Below are 19,452 nucleotides of genomic sequence, written 5' to 3'. Positions count from 1 at the left end.
CTGAGGATAAAGATAGAAGAGCTGAGATGCCTTTTGTAAGGTAAAAGGCAAGACTGTGATTTGGTCGCATTGAATGTAACCATATTGTCCTTGCACTGTTGAAGGATGGTATGGAGTTTGGTTTTTAAAGCACTGATTGAAGATGGTTTTGAAGTTTGGGATGTCTGTGCACTGCATGGTTACTAGAATGATGAGTAGGGCAATGAGAGTGTGCTGTCATCAGCAAATCTGATTGAGAGTAGGTAATTTAGCTATAGTAGAAAGAGGATAGGCGGTGGAACAACTCCTGAAGCACTCCTCCATTGGTGGTATGAAGAAGCTTGAAAGCACTAGTCATGACATACAATGAACAACCGTAAAGCTGGCTCTCCAGTTACTGAGGATGGCAAGTAGACGAAAGTATGGCAGTTTGCTTAGCAGACCTCAATGCCAAACACGATCAAAAGCTCCAGAAATGTCAAGATCCAAAGTATTTTGCTCCAAACCTTTCTGTGACAAATCTCCAGTGGTGGGTGATGTAGATTAAGTGGTTGGCTGTGGACCTTGAATGGCAGAATCCATACTGGTGGACTATCCATTATTTCAGAGAGGATTGAGGTGATAGTAATTGGTCAGTAGTTTGATTGGTACATTGTCTCCCTTTTTGGAGTGTTTGGTGTATCATTGCATCCACACATTGGGATAAGTGCCAGCTAAGTATGGAAGATATTGTATGGATGATACTGGATAGGTGTTAGCTCTGGATCACAGTGTTTAAGTTGCAGAGATGCCATTTGTACCACAAGACTTTTTAGTGTCTTAGTTGTTGGCCATTCTTCCAATGTCTTTTTGATGAAAACCACAGGAGGCATACCATATTTAGATTCTGATATTGTAGGAGATAGTTTGCCTTATCACCTCTTCAGGACTTGGAGGAAAAGATTGAACACAGGAGATTGTTTATCTTTAGGTGCTGTAATAGTGATGCCATATGGATGTGAGTGAAGTGGAAGTGCAGGTGAGCAGAAGTTGCATCTGATGACCATAGCAAAGGAATAGAAGGCATGCTTCCATTTGAAAGGAGCAGGTGTTTGAGCCAGTCACAGGAGCAGAAGCACTTGTTAGATGATAAGTAAGAGTAAAAATTCTAAAGGTCATCTCACTTGGTACCTTTGCAATAATAAAGGATGAAGTTGGAATGATTGAAGAAGGGTGTTCTATGCGAGAGGAGACATGTCTATGATTGTGATCTTGATTTGCTGTGAGTAGAGGTAATATCTGTTAGGTATCTAGAAGGAGAACTGATTAAAAAGAGATTAAGAGTGGGAGAGTGTGAAAATGGTTATCAGGAATTCTGGTAGGTAAATGATAATTTGCATTAGCCCATTATTTTTAGCAAAATCATCCACATCTGTTCCAGCTTGGTCATTGGTGTTGAAAAGAGGAGCCAGTTAGTCGTGGATGTTAAGGTCACCTTGGAAAATGAACTCACAGTTTGGATGATTGGATTGTAGATGGTTGAGTTTCGTGGAGAGGAAGGTGAAGAGATCAGAGTGATTTTTGGAGTTTGAAAAGAAGTAAATGTACCAAATGAATGCTACTGAATGGGGTTGGGAAACCTTGAGCCAGAAGAAGTAAAAAACAGATTTTGATTAGCCATTCTCTGGCAGGCAGTGTCAGATCTCCCAAAGACAGAGAAATTATTTCAGTTTTTGCTATTACTGCCTTTGTGGCTAAAGGAATCGAGAAATGTGAGCAAACTAGACTTCTAGGCAGTAGATGTCTTTCATTGCCTGGTGAAACACCACCATCCCAATTTTTGGAGGCATGAAGTGGCTCTTGTCATGTTTCATCTCTAGAGTAGGGTTACTGTCCCCCCCCCCTCCCCCAGTTTTCTCTTTATGCATACTGTGTAGCTCCCTTAATCAGGGAACTAATACTTCCTCCATTCGAGGATATAGTGTAATTCCACATGCCAGTCACCAGGTAGCACATTAGACCGAACCAATGATAATTCTTCAAGAGGCTTCCTGATCAACTGGCAAATAATCCTATTGCTGCTGCTTACTTTGCCAGGTTGTGCCTGGAGGAAGTCCAAGTAAGCAGCTTGAAAGGGTCACTATTATCAAAATCACTTCAAAAAAAATTGTGGAAAAAAACAGCCAGAAAAACCCACAAAACTTCAGAATTCCCCACAATAAAAAAATCTTCCATACTGACTTCACTAACATCAGGCTTCTTAATTCCAATAGAAGTGATGTGCACCACCAGCTACAGTCATCAAAACCTGATATATTGTTCATCACTGAACCACAAATGGCATCTTCAACAACATCTCATCTCAACTTCCCACATTTCACCTTCTGTGATACCTTTCACAAGAAGGATGGAGCCTGTGATTTTGTCAGGTCTGATATCTCATGCCAAAGGTCATCAGACCTAGAATCTCCTTTATATGATTTGCTCTGGCTCAAGATCTCCCACCTTACTTTACCATCATTTGCTGCTTCTAGTGCTCCCCTGCGATGATTACATTGATCTCTTTGACTAACTATCTCTGAAAGTTGATCACATACAATCTAACTGCCCAACAGTGAGATAATTTTCCTTGGCAATTTTAACGTCTACATTTCCAACTGGCCTCCCTTCTCTAACTTCACAGACCAAGCTGGTAAAGAAACTGTGAAAACTGTTTGCTTTCAGCAATGATCTAATCCAAATTGTCTATCGACCCACCAGAATTCTAGACAGTCCTTCTCATTCTTCCAACACTTTGAACATTTTTTAAACTAGCTTTCCCTCCAAATACACCATTGATGTTAAATGTCCTCTTGGCAAGTCTTACAATAACCTTGTCCATGTCTCCTTTGCTACTGATCAGCCTTCTCCCATTCATTCAAAGCCTCGTATCCTGTGTCACCACAATAATTGATATGACCTTTGGGACTTTTACACATCGTTTCTATGGTCTGACTACTGCTTCCAATCTTTCGATTCTACCATTTTCTTTGATCTAATAACAGAAATTATTCTCACCAGGATGAGTGCTTTTCCTCCCCACTTCGCTCACCTTTATCCAAACCTGCGTTCTCCAACAATTGTGCCAAAGCTGTCCGAACAAAAAAGTTCAACATATGCCCAGTGTTTCCATTCAAAACTTTAGCCTCATTTGACTCATGTTATAGTTCGTAACAACAGGAAAGAAAAAAAAAATCCAAAGCAGACTTCCTAAAGGCCAGTACAGTTTGCCTCTTGTCCTAATGACAGTTATGCCTTTTTGGTCACTTGTCAAGGCTGCGGGAAGCAACTTACTGCTATAGGCCAGGGGTGATGCGGAAGACATGCATCAGCATATTAATACAATGAATGCAAGTCGGGTAATTATAATGATTGACTTCAACTTCAGAGACATAAATTGGAATGAGGAAAAGATCACATGCCAGGAAGGAAATGGAATTTATACACCTCCTGAGAGATAATTACTTGAAGCAGAATGTGATGGAGGAGACTTGAGGTATAAGAGTGTTTGATTTGTTATAGGCCAGAATTGCCTCCAATTGGGGAAAGTGATCATGCGGTTCTTGACTTGGGAGGTTGCAAAATATGTGGAAATTCCAGTTAAGAAAGGGGATATATGGCAAGTGATTATGATACACTTAGAAGGCAGCTTTAAGCAGTACCATGGCATAAAGTTCTGCAAGGAAAGATTTTCACAGTACCTTAGGGATAGTAAAGGGATATCTGGAAGAAGCAGTATCATACTTTATATCCAAGGTCAGAGGGTAAATCAAGTAGGAGTTAGATGGATGAGTAGTGTCATTAAGCATGAGCTGCAAAAAAAAAAAAAATGTTGTGGAGGATATATAAGGAAAAAGGTGACCAGCTAACTCATGAACAGTACAAGAATCAGGCAAGAAGGGTAACCAGCATGGTAAGGAAGGCAAAATCAGATTATGAGAAGACATTAGCCAAACAGGCAAAAGGAAATCCCAAAGAATGTTTTGATTATGTGGATAGCAGGAGGAAGGATAACTTACAGGTAACAGAGGCAGATGAAACTGTTGAACTACTGAGTGATCATTTTGCAAGGATATATTATCTAGGTGAAGATACTGTTATGATAGGGTTGAAGGGACTGATATGAGAACAGAGGTTGATCAGTTAGAGGTATATAAGATATTGCAGAATCTGAATGCAAATACAGCTGTGGGATTTGATGGGGTATCAGCTCGCATTTTAAGAAAATGTGCAGAGGAAGTTTTTTGACTAGGCTGCTTAATTTAAGTCAGCTCTGGAAGGAGAGCAAAATAAATTCTGTTGCATAAAAGAGGATCTAAGTCTGTGACGATAAAAGTACTGGAAAAGTTGGTCAAGAGAGAGATGAATAGGTGGATAAGAATATGATACTCTGTGAGAGGGTGGCGTGATTTTGAAATGGATATGAAACTCATGATACGGATAAAAGAGTGGCTGATGGACATATACCCAAAAGTTGTATATGCAAGAAGCAGAATCCAGGAGAAAGCAGGTGACTAGTGGTGTGCTGCAATTCTCTGTGCTTGGACAACTGCTTTTAATTTGTATGTAAATGATATAGAATATAATTTGAAGGAAAGTATCCAGTTGTTTGCTAATGATGCAAAGGTAGGGAAAGGGTAATTGTTAATCAAGGTGATGTAGAGAGCTTGCATGATGATTTGAATAGGCTGACAGTATGCGTAAAACATATCAATTTAATGTGACAAAAAAGATCGAGTTTAGGGCTTCTCTCATTGAGAGAAGCCCTCAACTTGATCTTTTGATTCTCCTTGTGAGGGATCTCCTTGGAGATCCTCACAAGGAGAATCAAAAGACTCCTTGGAGTAGCTTGTAATAATAATTCCATAAACTATCCACAGTAGGCTTCCTCTGAAATTTTACCAGAAGGGCATCAGTAAAATCCATGACACCATTGTCTCATTGTCCCGATGATATTCCTTCAGTTGTACTAAAAGCTTGTGCTCCATAACTTGCACCTGTCCTGCATTGTCTCTTTAAGCTGTAATACTCATCTGGCATCTATCTCACAGCCTTGATGCAAACTTCTGTCCATCCTATGCTGCCCAAAGAGGGAGATAAAAGTCAGCCATCAAACTATTGCCACATTGCTCTGATTTCAATACTCTCAAAAATAGGTTATCAATTATCAGTAGCCAGCTACTCCACTGCTTGGCAATCCATTGGTTACTTAATGATCATCAGTATGGATTTTGAAATTCTCATTCCACACTAGATCTCCTTGCTAACTTCACTTGCCTTTGGACTCAAGCCATGGAAACGTTCAGAGAAAAATCAAGTGATCTTTGATATTTCTAAGGTTGAGTCTTCGTAAGGAAGCATTGAGGCCTCCTTACGAAGCTGCCATCCTATGGTATTCCTCTCTCCCTTTGCAAATGGATTGCTAGCTTTTTCTTTGACCATTCACTGCAGGTTATGGTAGATGATTTCTTTTCATCAGATTTCTTAATTAATGTTGGTGTACCCTAGGGCTCAGTATTGTAACCTGCACTCTTCCTTCTGTACATTGATGATCTTCATTCAGCCCTATTCATAGTTTTGCTGATGACAGCACCCCTCTTTTTCATTTTCAAAATCTTGTAAGTCCCAAGTAGTTTGTGCTTCAAGATCTTTAATTAATCTCCTAAATACTGATCTCCTTTCCATTCTCAAGTGGGATTCCGATTCTACTGAATCGGAACAATTCTCTCTCTCTCTCAAAAGTTTGAGAGATTCTTATTTTATGTAACCATCAAAAATAGTTTTTAATAATATTATTTATTAATATTTATTTCTAGCATGTGGCAACAGTTTTTAATTGGTAAACCACTGATTGTATGTACCTTGTATTCCCGTTTCTTTGATTTGCTTGTTTCTATGCACTGATGATGATGTACTGTTATTTTCAGTACGAAATATCTGTACTTTCATTAAAGTTAATTACTGTGGTTATCGTGTAATTTATTGTTTATTCTACTCATCAACTAGGACCCACTTTCTCTTTTTGGATTAACTCTCACATCTAATCTATCTTGGCATGAACACATCAAGTCCATAGCTTCTTCAGCCTCCAGGAAACTTGGTATTCTTTTTTGTATTAAATATAACTCTCATGGGGGTTGCATTCTCAAGAATCGGTGCAACTTAAAATGGGAGGCTTATAACATGGGATAATAAAGGTTACTTTCCCAAGCAAGTGAGATTCCAAATCTTTCAGTATATTAATTTAATATAAAATACACCTATTTTTCTTACGTATCAAGCTGTAAGAGAGTAGTAAATAAAATATTCAGTACATATAAAACATACCTATTAAAGTAGTTCTTTATTTTCATAATTAATGCATCATAACCACATCTTAATAACATCTTCTTCAGCTGTCATGTTGAAGACCTTTTGTATTAAAAAAAAAAAAAAATGAAAATGGATATTCAAGATGGATCATAGTGGATGTTGCTGTCATCTGGGTTTCTATTGGATTAGGAGATCTGATCTGGATGATAAGTGATGATGAATGTCATTGGTGTTTATGCCTTGGATATTGGTAAAGTAAATGTGAAAGTGATTGTTTTTTGTGTGAAGATTTTGGTCTGTTTTTCTTGGATTTGGCTTATTTTTGGAGATTTATTTCAGTTCTATTGTCACTATTAATGTTCTTATGTTTCATTGTTGGCTGAATTATGATTAAGTAGGAAGCATAGTTGAGATGTACTCATGGACATGACACCAATATAGAATAACGTCGGCATGCCATAATGTGATCTCAATAGTGCATACCACTACTTGGACTCCTTTTCCACACATGATCTGGTAGAGAATAATCTTTCCAAAGCAGGATTATGTGGAAGTTTACCAAGAACCCCCTCCGGCATATTACTGACAGATTCAGGCCACATACCATCTGGTGACTGGCCAGCCAGCAGGACACTGTTTTTACTGATGTAATCTCAAAATGAGGAGTTGATTAGTCTCTAAGTATGTTTAGCATGGCTTTGAAGTGTCTAACTCATGCTGCATGGAAATGGTGTGTGTTGAAGGGGAAGGAGGTAGCTGGAACTCTTGCTCTTCATACCAAACATGACATTTGCCACTTCCAGCATCCAGTAAGCAAGTAGTAGTATTTCACCTAGTGATGAAGGTCATTTACCACCTAGTGGATCTAGTTAGCTGTTCTTCCCCAACTAAAATATCCTTTTCACAGCAATGATATGCACTGGATTTTTCTTAATCCCTTTTGTAGAAACAGGTTTCATCATGGGAAGACAGGGTTGACTTGATAGTGAGAGGCTATATTTTGCACATCAGTTGCTTTTGGTTTAAAAAAGAAAAAAAAAAAAACACTGTATAATAATTTCTCTTTTTCTACTAGGAGCTTTGTAAACCTTGACCCTAACTATGACAACTGTAGCACACTGCATTAAGTGCAGTGTGTTTTGGAAAAATCACATCAGTCATTTCTTGATTTGCATAGAATCTATAGAAGTCATACACTGCATGTAATTAAGCATCAAGTACTATGGATTCATTTGATGTAAGCAGAAGGTTTTGGAAATGTGGAGTTTCTTATCTTATCAAGCGAAAATCAGTGTGCATTACAAAATGATTTCTTGACATGTTCACACTGGATTATGTTTTGCATCTGTTGCTCATTAGGCAGGAATTCACTTCACTTGTTCAACATATCCCTCCCACATTGGGTATATTTGTATGGCAGTATATATTCTCTAAGACCTATAGTAGATGCCATTGATGTTCCCTGCTACAAATTATCTAAACAGCTAGCAAACGCTCTTACCCCTCCCATCACTGGCCATATTACATCCTACATAAAAAAAAACTCTACTCATTTTAAAACCTCGATTGAAATTCTAACTTTTAATAATATAGATATATTGGTGAGGTTTAACATCATCTCACTGTTTACCAATATTCCCTTAAATGACACCTTAACACTTAAAAAACGTTTTTCCTTCTGATATCTTAGATCTCTTTTCCTTAGCTATCAATTCTGATTATCTTTCTTGGAAGAACAAAATTGACAAACAGAACTAGCTGCTGTGGATCACTCCCCTCCTGCCAATTTTTAAATGGAAAATGTTGAAAAACAAGCCATAGACTCAGTCCCTCTCAAACCTTTTGTCTGGCTAAAATATGTAGATGGATAATGTATTCTCTATTTAGCCTCATGGCCAGACACATTGCTCCTTCCTCAGTCTAGTTTATGATGGAAAAGGAAAATAACAATAGTTTACCCTTCCCTGGACACCTTAGTAACACGTCTTCCTAATGATAACCTCTCCTTCACTGTATGTAGTAAACAGATACATTCACAAACTTTCCCACCACCACCTTGCTCAACAATACAGCATCATTAAAACTCTAACCAAGTAGAGCTTATAATCTTTGTTCCAGTGGAACCTCTCTTTCAACTGAACTCAACCATATACACAACACCTTCCTATCAAATGACTACAATTCTCACAGAATTAAAAAAATAATCAGGTCTTTCCCCATGCCTCGGCCTTCCCATCAGAAGGATTTCAGAAATGCATCACCATCTCCTACATCTGGGGCACATCTGAAAAAATAGCCAGGTCTTTGAAGAAGTACTACCTCTACACAGGTTTTAAACCCCACCAGAAACTTCTTATCCTTATCCATTCTACTAAAGATCAGCTCCCTCCTCTCTCAGTGCCTGGAATACAAAGTGCCCTGTTCCTGCAAGTTGGCTTACTTCGGACAGACAGGTAGATCAGCCACGATTCAGTTAGAAGAACACGAATCTTACATTTGCAATCAAGCATGGTCAATCTGATCTTGCAGACCATGTATTGGGCACGACTTACAGGATCTCCTGGAAAAGCAACTACCATGCTCCACTATAGTAAATTCAAAAAGGAAAGACTGTTTTTGGAATCTGCAATGACACTCACAAATCAACCAAACTTAAACAAATTTGGATCCATTAAACTTCCCAAAATTTGGGAAAACAATAATCGTTAGAGATCCCAGTTTACATCCTAGGCCACCTACATACACCCATAGAGGGTGCACCACCTAGATAGGACTTTAGAGTCACCCACGTGTTTCATTTAATATTGTCCTGTCTTTGTGTGTGTTACAAATGTTAATTTATACTCCCTGAAGATGTCTGAGACTGAAACGAAATATTGGAAGCATTAAAAATAGTTTTTAATCATTTTCTGGTACAGTCTATACTTCATTAAACCTCCAACATGATGACCTTTTTATTTGCACACTGAATATAAAATGGTAGTTGTGTAATGGAAAATGGATTTCCATTTGTAAGGGATAAATTAAGAGGTAGTGGGGATTTTCTAATTCTTCCCAAGTTGGAACATCATTCAAGAAAGGGAATTGAGTTGAATGACAGGGTCTGACAAAGGAGTTCGAACACTGAGTGTGTCCCTGACAATTCACAGAAGTTGGAAGCTGAAAATTATTGAAATAGAAACATATTCAGTAAGCAACAGTAAAATCATCTGTCGATAGGAGAGCAGTTAATTTTTGTGGCATTGAAACAGGTTCAAGACAATTTTGTCCATTGTCTCAGAGAAGATCACACTCTTGTAAGTAATAACAAGGTTTCATATTGTAAAAAAGTTAACTTTGCCAAGAATGTTGAGGTGCTCAAGAATCTTTATAGGCCATATCAATACTATAGGAAGCAGCAAGGTTTGAATTTCTTAATCAAGACAGCATGAAAACTTCTAACATCTAGTTCTGCTATTGTTCATACCATTTGTCAGTTGTATTGCGAGTTTGCAAGCTTGACCACTTGCCTGTACAGTGCACTGATATGTTTAAAGGTTGTGCAAACTGTCATTCTTGGGATGGTTATATATTTTAAAAAAATGCACTTAAAAACAATAAAATAGTCATTATTTACTTACATAATGAAAAAATTAGCAAATACATATAATGATCTGTTAAAGTATACTCACAAACATAAAACGTTTATTTCATAAATTCAATAGTGGAACTTAAGCTAATAAGTACTGCACAAGCCACTCAAAAACAGACTATACAACAAAAGCAGATTTAATTTTGCATATTGGTTCTGATTTTAGAATCTCAGATTTTTGTAGCTTTTGTTCACAAATTTCAATCACAGTATACTGTAAAAATAATCATATTAAAAATTCTGAATATTTTTACGTATTAATATTGCTTGTTAGTTTTTGTTTTCATACATGCAGTGTCTGCACTTGTGATGTGCTCGTTATGAAAATATTATGTTAGAAGTAATATGTAAAGAAGTAAAAATATTGAAGTACTTACTTAATTGATTATTTGTATTATTCATAAGAAAGTTTGTTGTATTTTTAAATGTTGAATTTTGTGTTTGTGAAAGACTTTCTTCAGCGCTGGTGGATACAGCGAGTCAGCCATATTTTTACAATGCGTAGTTTCTGACGTTGTTGAAGTGCGCATGCTCCTGGAGTGAACTTGATGTTTGATTGACAGCTGACAAGAAAAGCGTTGCGTATCCAGGTTACAGTGGTAAACAAGAGAGCATTCGGAAAGTTTTTTAGAACACTGGCCGAGGAATATTCAAGTTGGGAGGAACTTGATTTTTTTGTGTGCGGCAGTTAAAAGGAAATTTCATATTGTATTCCGAAAAAGGAATAGTGGAAATAATATGTTTCAAGAAGGAATAAGTACAGAAGAAAAAGGAAATCTTGAAACTAAGTTTTTATAAACTGGCCGAGGAATATTCAAGTTGGGAGGAACTTGATTTTTTGTGTGCGGCAGTTAAAAGGAAATTTCATATTGTATTCCGAAAAAAGGAATAGTGGAAATAATATGTTTCAAGAAGGAATAAGTAAAGAAAAGGGAATCTTGAAACTAAGTTTTTATAAACTGGCCAAGATATATTGAAGTAGGAAGGAACTTGATTTTGTTTTGTGTGAGGCAGTAAAAAAGAATTTTAAAGGGATCCTAAAAAAAATGAAGTACAGAACCTTGTAACTTCTGGAAAGAGCCTTAACAGGAAGAGAATAAGACTATGAACATTTTTTTTGATTGTGAAAGAAAAAGTGTTTTGTCTTAAGAGTAAGTTTGTATTTTTTAAATAAGGCCTTGGATCCATTTAATCTGTAGTTGTAGTTATGTATTTTTACTAGAAGTGTATATATATTGTTTTAAGTTTTATTAAATGTGTTTATTTTGTACTTGGTGTTGAGTCAATGATTAGTTGGATTCTGAAAGAGTGAGTTAAAGTCATTGCACCAATTGGAGTGAACTCTTTGTGCAAATATAATAACATATAGGGACACTCGGAGTCAAAAATAAAAATAATTGTTAGTAAATGAAATATTATTTATAATACACATTATAAATAACAATGGCACATATTATAGGATAAATTCATTAAATATTAACAATGGCGCAGTCGACGACAGGATAATTGGTTATGACTAAACTATTTTAGAATCCAAAAGGCAAATCTTGACTCAAATCAAAAAAAAAAATGGCTACAGAAAATAGTAATATTAGTAGTAAAGTTCCTTCAGTTAATGATGAAGAATTTTTTAGGTTAATAAATCCAACCTTAGTAATACCTTCTTTCTCAGGTGATAGTAGTGAAAGCATAGAAACATTTTTTAGGTATGCAGAAAAAATTAAAGATTTAGGGAATTGGTCAGATTTTCACTTGTTAATTATACTTCGTAATAAATTGTTGGGAAAAGCCAAAACATTTTTAAATACATCTCCTTTACTACGAGATACTGACAATTATGCAACCTTTAAAAGTTTGCTAATATCAGAATTTTCAAATGTAAGAGAATTAGGGCCTAACATTTGGAAGATTCAACAATGTATCCAAGGTAATAAGGAATCTGTTTCTGAATATTATCATAGATTATGGACCATTGCTCATGGATTTAATATTTCATCTGAAGAAAAATCCTCTTTAGAATGGTTGCTCTTTAATCAATTTAGGCTTGGCCTCAAGGATAATTTAAAAGAAACAGCGTATAAGAAAAAGGTTAGAAACCTTGAACAATGTTTTGAGCTTGTTAAAGAAAAGGAAGAAAGATTAAGAGATATTTTTCATTCCTCAAGCAATAAGCAAGTAAATTCTTTTCAGCATAATCAACCTCATTCTTCTAGCATTGTGGGTACTGATAAAATGAGAGAAGAAAAGCTTCAAAAGGGTAAAGCTGAAAATAAAAAGAAAAAGTCTAAGGAAACTTCTGTGAATTTTACTAAAGATATTCCAGAATCTGATTCCAGGGTAAAATTACATGATTTGGAAAAATATGAGGAACTGAAAACATTTCTGAGTGAAGAAATAGAAAGACAACAGAGACCCATAGTACAAGGACAGGAACTTCTGTTTAAGATGATGTCGGATTTATCAATATCCAAAAATCTTACAGATAATCAATCTTTTTCTTGTAAATCTGATGGCATTGATAGGAATAAAGCATCTCATAGAAGATACATTCCAAAATGTTTTAGATGCAATAAACAGGGTCATTTTGCTAAAGATTGTTATGTTAGAGATAGATCTTGTTTTCAAAATAAGAAATCAGAGAATAAAAGTAAATCTGGAATTAGTTATTATTCCAATATTATACTGGCAAGGACAGAAATGTCAAACTATTCACTAAACATGGGTAAAGCCAAAGACAGCTCTAACCATAAAAGAAAGTTTGATGTAGCATTAGCTCCTTATGCTAATGAAAGTAATCCTTTGACAGTTTTACAAGGATTTATTGAAGATGTACCTTGTGATATCTTACTTGACACAGGTGCACACATTTCACTCATTTCTTATAGCTTATTTAACAAAATTAAATCTCTAATTCCAAATGATATTTCAGTTTTAAGCAATCCAATTAAATTAAAAGGAATATTTGAATCTGAAATTTCAGCTTATAAGCAAATCAATGTCTTTATTTCAATTCCTTGTTTTCCATTAAAAGTTTCTCATTCATTAATTGTTCTTCCAGAATCTTCAAATCCAAATGTACAAATAATATTTGGAATTTGATTTTCTGAAACGTCATGGGTTTGTGTGTAATTTTGTTGATAATACAGTATCATTATGTGGAATAGAATGCTGTTTGGATAGGAAATCAGGTGACAGTGGAAAATTAGAGCAGTCTCCTGAAGTTTTTCTAGATACTAGTGATAGTGATCAAGTATTTAATATTGAAACTCTAAAGAATAAGGATCCTAGTATACAAATTTGGGAAAAAGATAAGATTATCCAAGCTCAGAAGGATGATCCCATACTAAAAACTATTTATGAAGCAGTATTGAAAGAGGAAACTCAACTAGATACATTTTTGAATCTGGATAACTTGTATTTAGATAAAGATGGGTTACTCTTATCTAGACAAATGGAAGATGGAAAGTAGAAGGTGAAAATATTGGCACCAACTGAAATGATTCCTTGGATTATGTATACTTTCCATGATTCTGACTTAGCAGGACACCAAGGGTTTTCTAGAACTTTGGAAAGAATAAAGGATCGTTACATCTGGAAAGGTATGAAGAGTGATATACTCACGTATGTCAAGTCATGCCATAAGTGCCAAATAAGATCCCCTTTTAGAGGAAAAGCTCCTTTACAACCATTTCCAATTCCAACTAGACCATTTCAAGCTGTTGCTATTGATGTAGTAGGTCCTCTACCAATTACTAAAAAAGGAAATAGGTATATTCTAGTAGTCATAGACATGCTAACTAGATTTCCTGAAGCAGTATCAATGAAAGACCAATCTGCAAAAACTATTGCAAGAAAGTTTTTGAATATGATAGTTTGTAGATATGGAACTCCTCAGACCTTACTTTCAGATCAAGGAGCAAATTTCACATCTGAACTATTATTACAGTTATGTAAATTGCTTAATGTTAAGAAGATTTTTACAACACCTTATCATCCGCAATGTAATGGTATGTGTGAAAGACTAAATAGAAACATAAAGCAAATACTTTCAAAGTTGGCAAACACCAAAATGAATGATTGGGATACACATATTTCTCAAACATTATTTGCATGTAGGTCTGCTTTTCATTCTGCTATCAAGGAAAAACCATCTTTTGCATTATATGGTTTTGATCCAGTTTTTCCTAATGAACTTGTTTCAGTTATTCCAAATACAGGATACAGTGATATAAATGAATATTTAGAATTAGTAATAGATAAGTTTTCCACTACTCATAGATTAGTAGGTGAAATAAGTAAATTAAGTGCTCAGAAAACTAGACAGTATATAAATCGTTTTAGAAAATATAAATCTTTTGTACCAGGTGATTTAGTATTGTTAGATGATAAATCTAGTATTAAAAGAGTTGGGAAATTAGGAAAGAAAGCCTTAGGTCCATTTAGAATTTTAGACAATTTTTCTCCTGTGAATTTTAGAATTCAAGATGTCAATAATCCTAGTAAAATTTTAAATGTACATTCTGATAGATTAAAAAGGTACTTTTTGGGAAATAAAAATTTAGTTACTTTAGGTGATAATATGAATAAAATATTGAAGGATGAATGTAGTTTTCCTAATACTAATTGTGAATCTTATTCAAAGTTAAATGATAGGAAAGGGAATAGATCTAATATTCATAATTCAAATATGCAGCGAAAGAAAAAATTAAATTTTGGTAAAGTGAACCAAAATACAAGAAATTTTAGAATTCCCAAGACACACATTTCAGATAATGTACAATGTAGGAATAATGATAATCAAATTGATTCTAACATTGATGAAAGTATAGCGGAATTTCATAGGTTGATAAATATAGGATTAAATAAGAAAAGGGAAGTTAAAGATACCTCAAATTTAGTTAGTAAGGATAAGGAATCCCAGAAACTTATAGAATCACAAAAACCTGTAGAAACTGATTCTGATAGTGATGATTCTATAGATTTAGGACATCATTCAAGTAGTTTAAATGAAGTGTTTGAAAGGTATAAAAATGAAATTTTTAAGTATACTAATTTGGAAGAAGAAAGTTCAGAATTATCTCTAGTGTCAGATGATTCTGAAACTAGTGATTCAGAAGATATACATAATGATTAGATAATTAGATTAGAACTTAAAATATAACAATCTAGAAATAAATATTAAAATTTTGTTTAGACGTAGGTTAAATATAAAAAAAAATTTTTTTTTTTAAAAAAAAATTTTTTTTCACAGAAAAATGAAACTGATGTAAAAATAATCATATTAAAAATTCTGAATATTTTTACGTATTAATATTGCTTGTTAGTTTTTGTTTTCATACATGCAGTGTCTGCACTTGTGATGTGCTCGTTATGAAAATATTATGTTAGAAGTAATATGTAAAGAAGTAAAAATATTGAAGTACTTACTTAATTGATTATTTGTATTATTCATAAGAAAGTTTGTTGTATTTTTAAATGTTGAATTTTGTGTTTGTGAAAGACTTTCTTCAGCGCTGGTGGATACAGCGAGTCAGCCATATTTTTACAATGCGTAGTTTCTGACGTTGTTGAAGTGCGCATGCTCCCGGAGTGAACTTGATGTTTGATTGACAGCTGACAAGAAAAGCGTTGCGTATCCAGGTTACAGTGGTAAACAAGAGAGCATTCGGAAAGTTTTTTAGAACACTGGCCGAGGAATATTCAAGTTGGGAGGAACTTGATTTTTTTGTGTGCGGCAGTTAAAAGGAAATTTCATATTGTATTCCGAAAAAGGAATAGTGGAAATAATATGTTTCAAGAAGGAATAAGTACAGAAGAAAAAGGAAATCTTGAAACTAAGTTTTTATAAACTGGCCGAGGAATATTCAAGTTGGGAGGAACTTGATTTTTTGTGTGCGGCAGTTAAAAGGAAATTTCATATTGTATTCCGAAAAAAGGAATAGTGGAAATAATATGTTTCAAGAAGGAATAAGTAAAGAAAAGGGAATCTTGAAACTAAGTTTTTATAAACTGGCCAAGATATATTCAAGTAGGAAGGAACTTGATTTTGTTTTGTGTGAGGCAGTAAAAAAGAATTTTAAAGGGATCCTAAAAAAAATGAAGTACAGAACCTTGTAACTTCTGGAAAGAGCCTGAACAGGAAGAGAATAAGACTATGAACATTTTCTTTGATTGTGAAAGAAAAAGTGTTTTGTCTTAAGAGTAAGTTTGTATTTTTTAAATAAGGCCTTGGATCCATTTAATCTGTAGTTGTAGTTATGTATTTTTACTAGAAGTGTATATATATTGTTTTAAGTTTTATTAAATGTGTTTATTTTGTACTTGGTGTTGAGTCAATGATTAGTTGGATTCTGAAAGAGTGAGTTAAAGTCATTGCACCAATTGGAGTGAACTCTTTGTGCAAATATAATAACATATAGGGACACTCGGAGTCAAAAATAAAAATAATTGTTAGTAAATGAAATATTATTTATAATACACATTATAAATAACAATGGCACATATTATAGGATAAATTCATTAAATATTAACAATACCATGTTGAAAGTTTATTTTTCACTTGGTTAGACTATAATAAATTTAGTTTAATCCTTTATCCAAGTGTGAGCAAACAAAGTTTGCGCCTGAAAGTATCTTCAGGACTGGGTTAAGGTAGTACAACACCAGGCAACTTGTTGCAAAGGTGGAGCAAGCTAACATCACTTCTATCTCAGTATCTCCCATAATGCAAAACAAATCTCCTTGTGGATATGTATAATGTTATGCATTAAGGGAGGTCCACTACCCAGACTATTTTTGACCTTTATTGAGATCTCTTCAGTGGGAGCCAGGCCTAGACGTGGAGATACCAGGCAGAAGCAATAGCAAGGTCATCTCTACCTATACAAGTTGCCACCTTTTTATTAAATTACTCTGGATTTAGAGAAAGATGTTGAAAGTTATTTTTCACTTGGTTAGACTATAATAAATTTAGTTTAATCCTTTATCCAAGCGTGAGCAAACAAAGTTTGCGCCTGAAAGTATCTTCAGGACTGGGGTAAGGTAGTACAACACCGGGCAACTCGTTGCAAAGGTGGAGCAAGCTAACATCAATCATATCTCAATATCTCCTATAATGCAAAACACCTCTCCTTGAGGATATGTATAATGTTTCAACAATTTTAAACTTTCAACATCTTTCTCTAAATCCAGAGTAATTGAATAAAAAGCTGGCATACCTTTTGGCAACTCGTATAGGTAGAGATGATCTTGCTATTGCTTCTGCCTGGTATCTCCATGTCTGGGTAGTGGCCCTTCCCTTAATGCATAACATCATACATATCTGCAAGGAGATGTGTTTTGCATTATTTGAGATACCGAGATAGGAGTGATGTTTTTCTTGCTCCACCTTTGCAACGAGTTGCCCGGTGTTGTACTACCCTACCCCAGTCCTGAAAATACTTTCAGGCGCAAACTTTGTTTGCTCACACTTGGATAAAGGATTAAATTAAATTTATTACATGTTTAACATACTATGTTGAAGTTTACCACCATTGAGACATATGCTGAATTTTTAATTTGTTTTTAATAATTAATATATTAATCAATATTACCATACTCGATATTTTCTGAAATGTAGGATATTGCAGTTCCTTTTTTTTTTAAATTTTATCTTTTATTTTCATTATAATTCTGATTTATATTTCTTTAATTATTATTTAGGATACATTTGATATTCATATTTGTATGGCCAAATCAGTTCGCCACACTGTAGATTTTCAGAGTGCCCATGAGTGTGATCTTCACAGGATAGAGATACCATTAAATTATACTATGTTACAAACTGGTGAAATTCATGGACTTGCCTTCTGGTTTGATGTTGCCTTCTTTGGTAGTTCGTAAGTATAGGAAAATTTAATATAGGTATTGTCACTCTTTTTTGCACATATTAATAAGAAGTGATATGAGAATTACTTTAAAATGCAAAATAATACTTTTACCTTTTAAGCTTTGCCTTAGTTCCATCAAACTTCACTAATGGGCCTATCAAAAGTCAGTTGAATTTTAAACATGTTACCCTTTCAATGGAATTGAGGTTATCAGTTTCCTGATATCCTCAAAGTGTGGGGGACGGGGGTTTAGGCTACTATGACAGCACTACATGATAAGTTTACATTATTATTATTATCCTCTCAACAAATTTCCACCAACTGGCTGAAAAACAATAAGGGATTTTTATCCCATTAACTGATCAACTTCGCCAGAAAAAAATAGCCGTTTGGCTTTTCATCTTAGTCTATTACTTGTCTCCACTCCAATATTATTGTACCTAACATTTTGTTCTTCTACAGCACTTCTGAGTGAAACAGTTCACATAGATCTTGGTCTTCCTCTGGATTTTTTCCCTACTATTTTGAGAATCCAATGCTTGTTTTGCTAATCTTCCCTCTTCCATTCTGTTCAAGTGACCGTGCCACCTTAGATTAGCCTTGCTCAAACATTCTTGAATACAAACAATGTCAAGTTCCTTCAGCCTGTTCTCGTAAGGTTCATTCCATAGACCTGCTACCATTTTGGTCATTCCCCTCTTGATCTTCTCCACCTCCTACTCATCACTAAGAAACCGTGGTGCCCAGATCTGCATGCAGTAGTCAAGATGAGGTATTATCAAGGCTTGATAAAGAGGAACAATAATGTGCTTGTCTCTGCTCACTGAAGTATTCTTCAATGTAACCAAGTGATCTGATGAGCTGCTTTAGCCATTTTTGCTATGTGACCCCTCTAAACTTTAACTCCCTGTTCACTAACGCTCCTAAGTCTCTGGCTTCATGATTTCCTGGAGTACAGTTCCACCAATGTGGTACACAGCTGGTAATCTTTTCCCCCAAAATGCATGATCTTACACTTTGCCACATTAAACTGACATCCATTCTCCTTTGTCCAGTCTACCAATCTATCCAAATTATCCTGTAAAATTTTGACACCATCTGTATTAACTATTGCTCTACCCAACTTTGCATCATCGGCAAATAGCTGAACAGTTCCTCTCAGATCCTTTCCTATAACATTAATGTACAAATTAAAGAGTATTGGTCCTAGAACAGAACCTGCAGCACTCCAGCACCCCATCCTTCTTTCGGACTCTAGTCCAGAATAAACTACTCTCTGATCTCTCCATCAACCGACCAACCAACCTCCTATCCATCCCACCAACCCTATATCCATCTCCATGTGCTGTAGTTTACTGATAAGAATTCCATGCGGTATCCTGTTCAAAGGCCTTTGCAAAGCCCAGCAATATGACTAAACCCATTACCTTTAACCAACTCATCTATCACTTTATTATAAAATTGAGCAAATTACTGAATCATGACCTACCCTTCACAAAACTATGCTGCCCCTATACTATATTCCATTTCCATCTGCACATTCCTGTATTTTGCTCTTGACCAACTTCTCCAACAACTCCTGATATGCTGATCAGTCAACAATTTGCTACATCAGTCTTGGAGCCTCATACATAGGCATTTAAC

At 35.1% G+C, this 19,452-nt stretch overlaps 1 protein-coding gene across 1 annotated transcript in view; it reads left to right on the top strand.

Annotated features, from left to right (window-relative positions):
- Positions 1-19,452, top strand: part of Art4 (arginine methyltransferase 4) — a 327,729-nt gene that overhangs the window by 191,179 nt on the left and 117,098 nt on the right. The window contains 1 exon segment of the mRNA XM_090414215.1: positions 17,642-17,817. Coding sequence (XP_090270341.1) covers positions 17,642-17,817 — 176 coding nt within the window.

Source organism: Typopeltis vanoorti, chromosome 25 (assembly GCF_054136105.1).
Source record: "Typopeltis vanoorti isolate ZY-2024b chromosome 25, IOZ_Tvanoo_1.0, whole genome shotgun sequence".
NCBI classification, from domain to species: Eukaryota; Metazoa; Arthropoda; class Arachnida; order Uropygi; family Thelyphonidae; genus Typopeltis; species Typopeltis vanoorti.
Note: the sequence above shows the minus strand (reverse complement) of the source record. Positions and strands in the feature narration are given on the sequence as shown.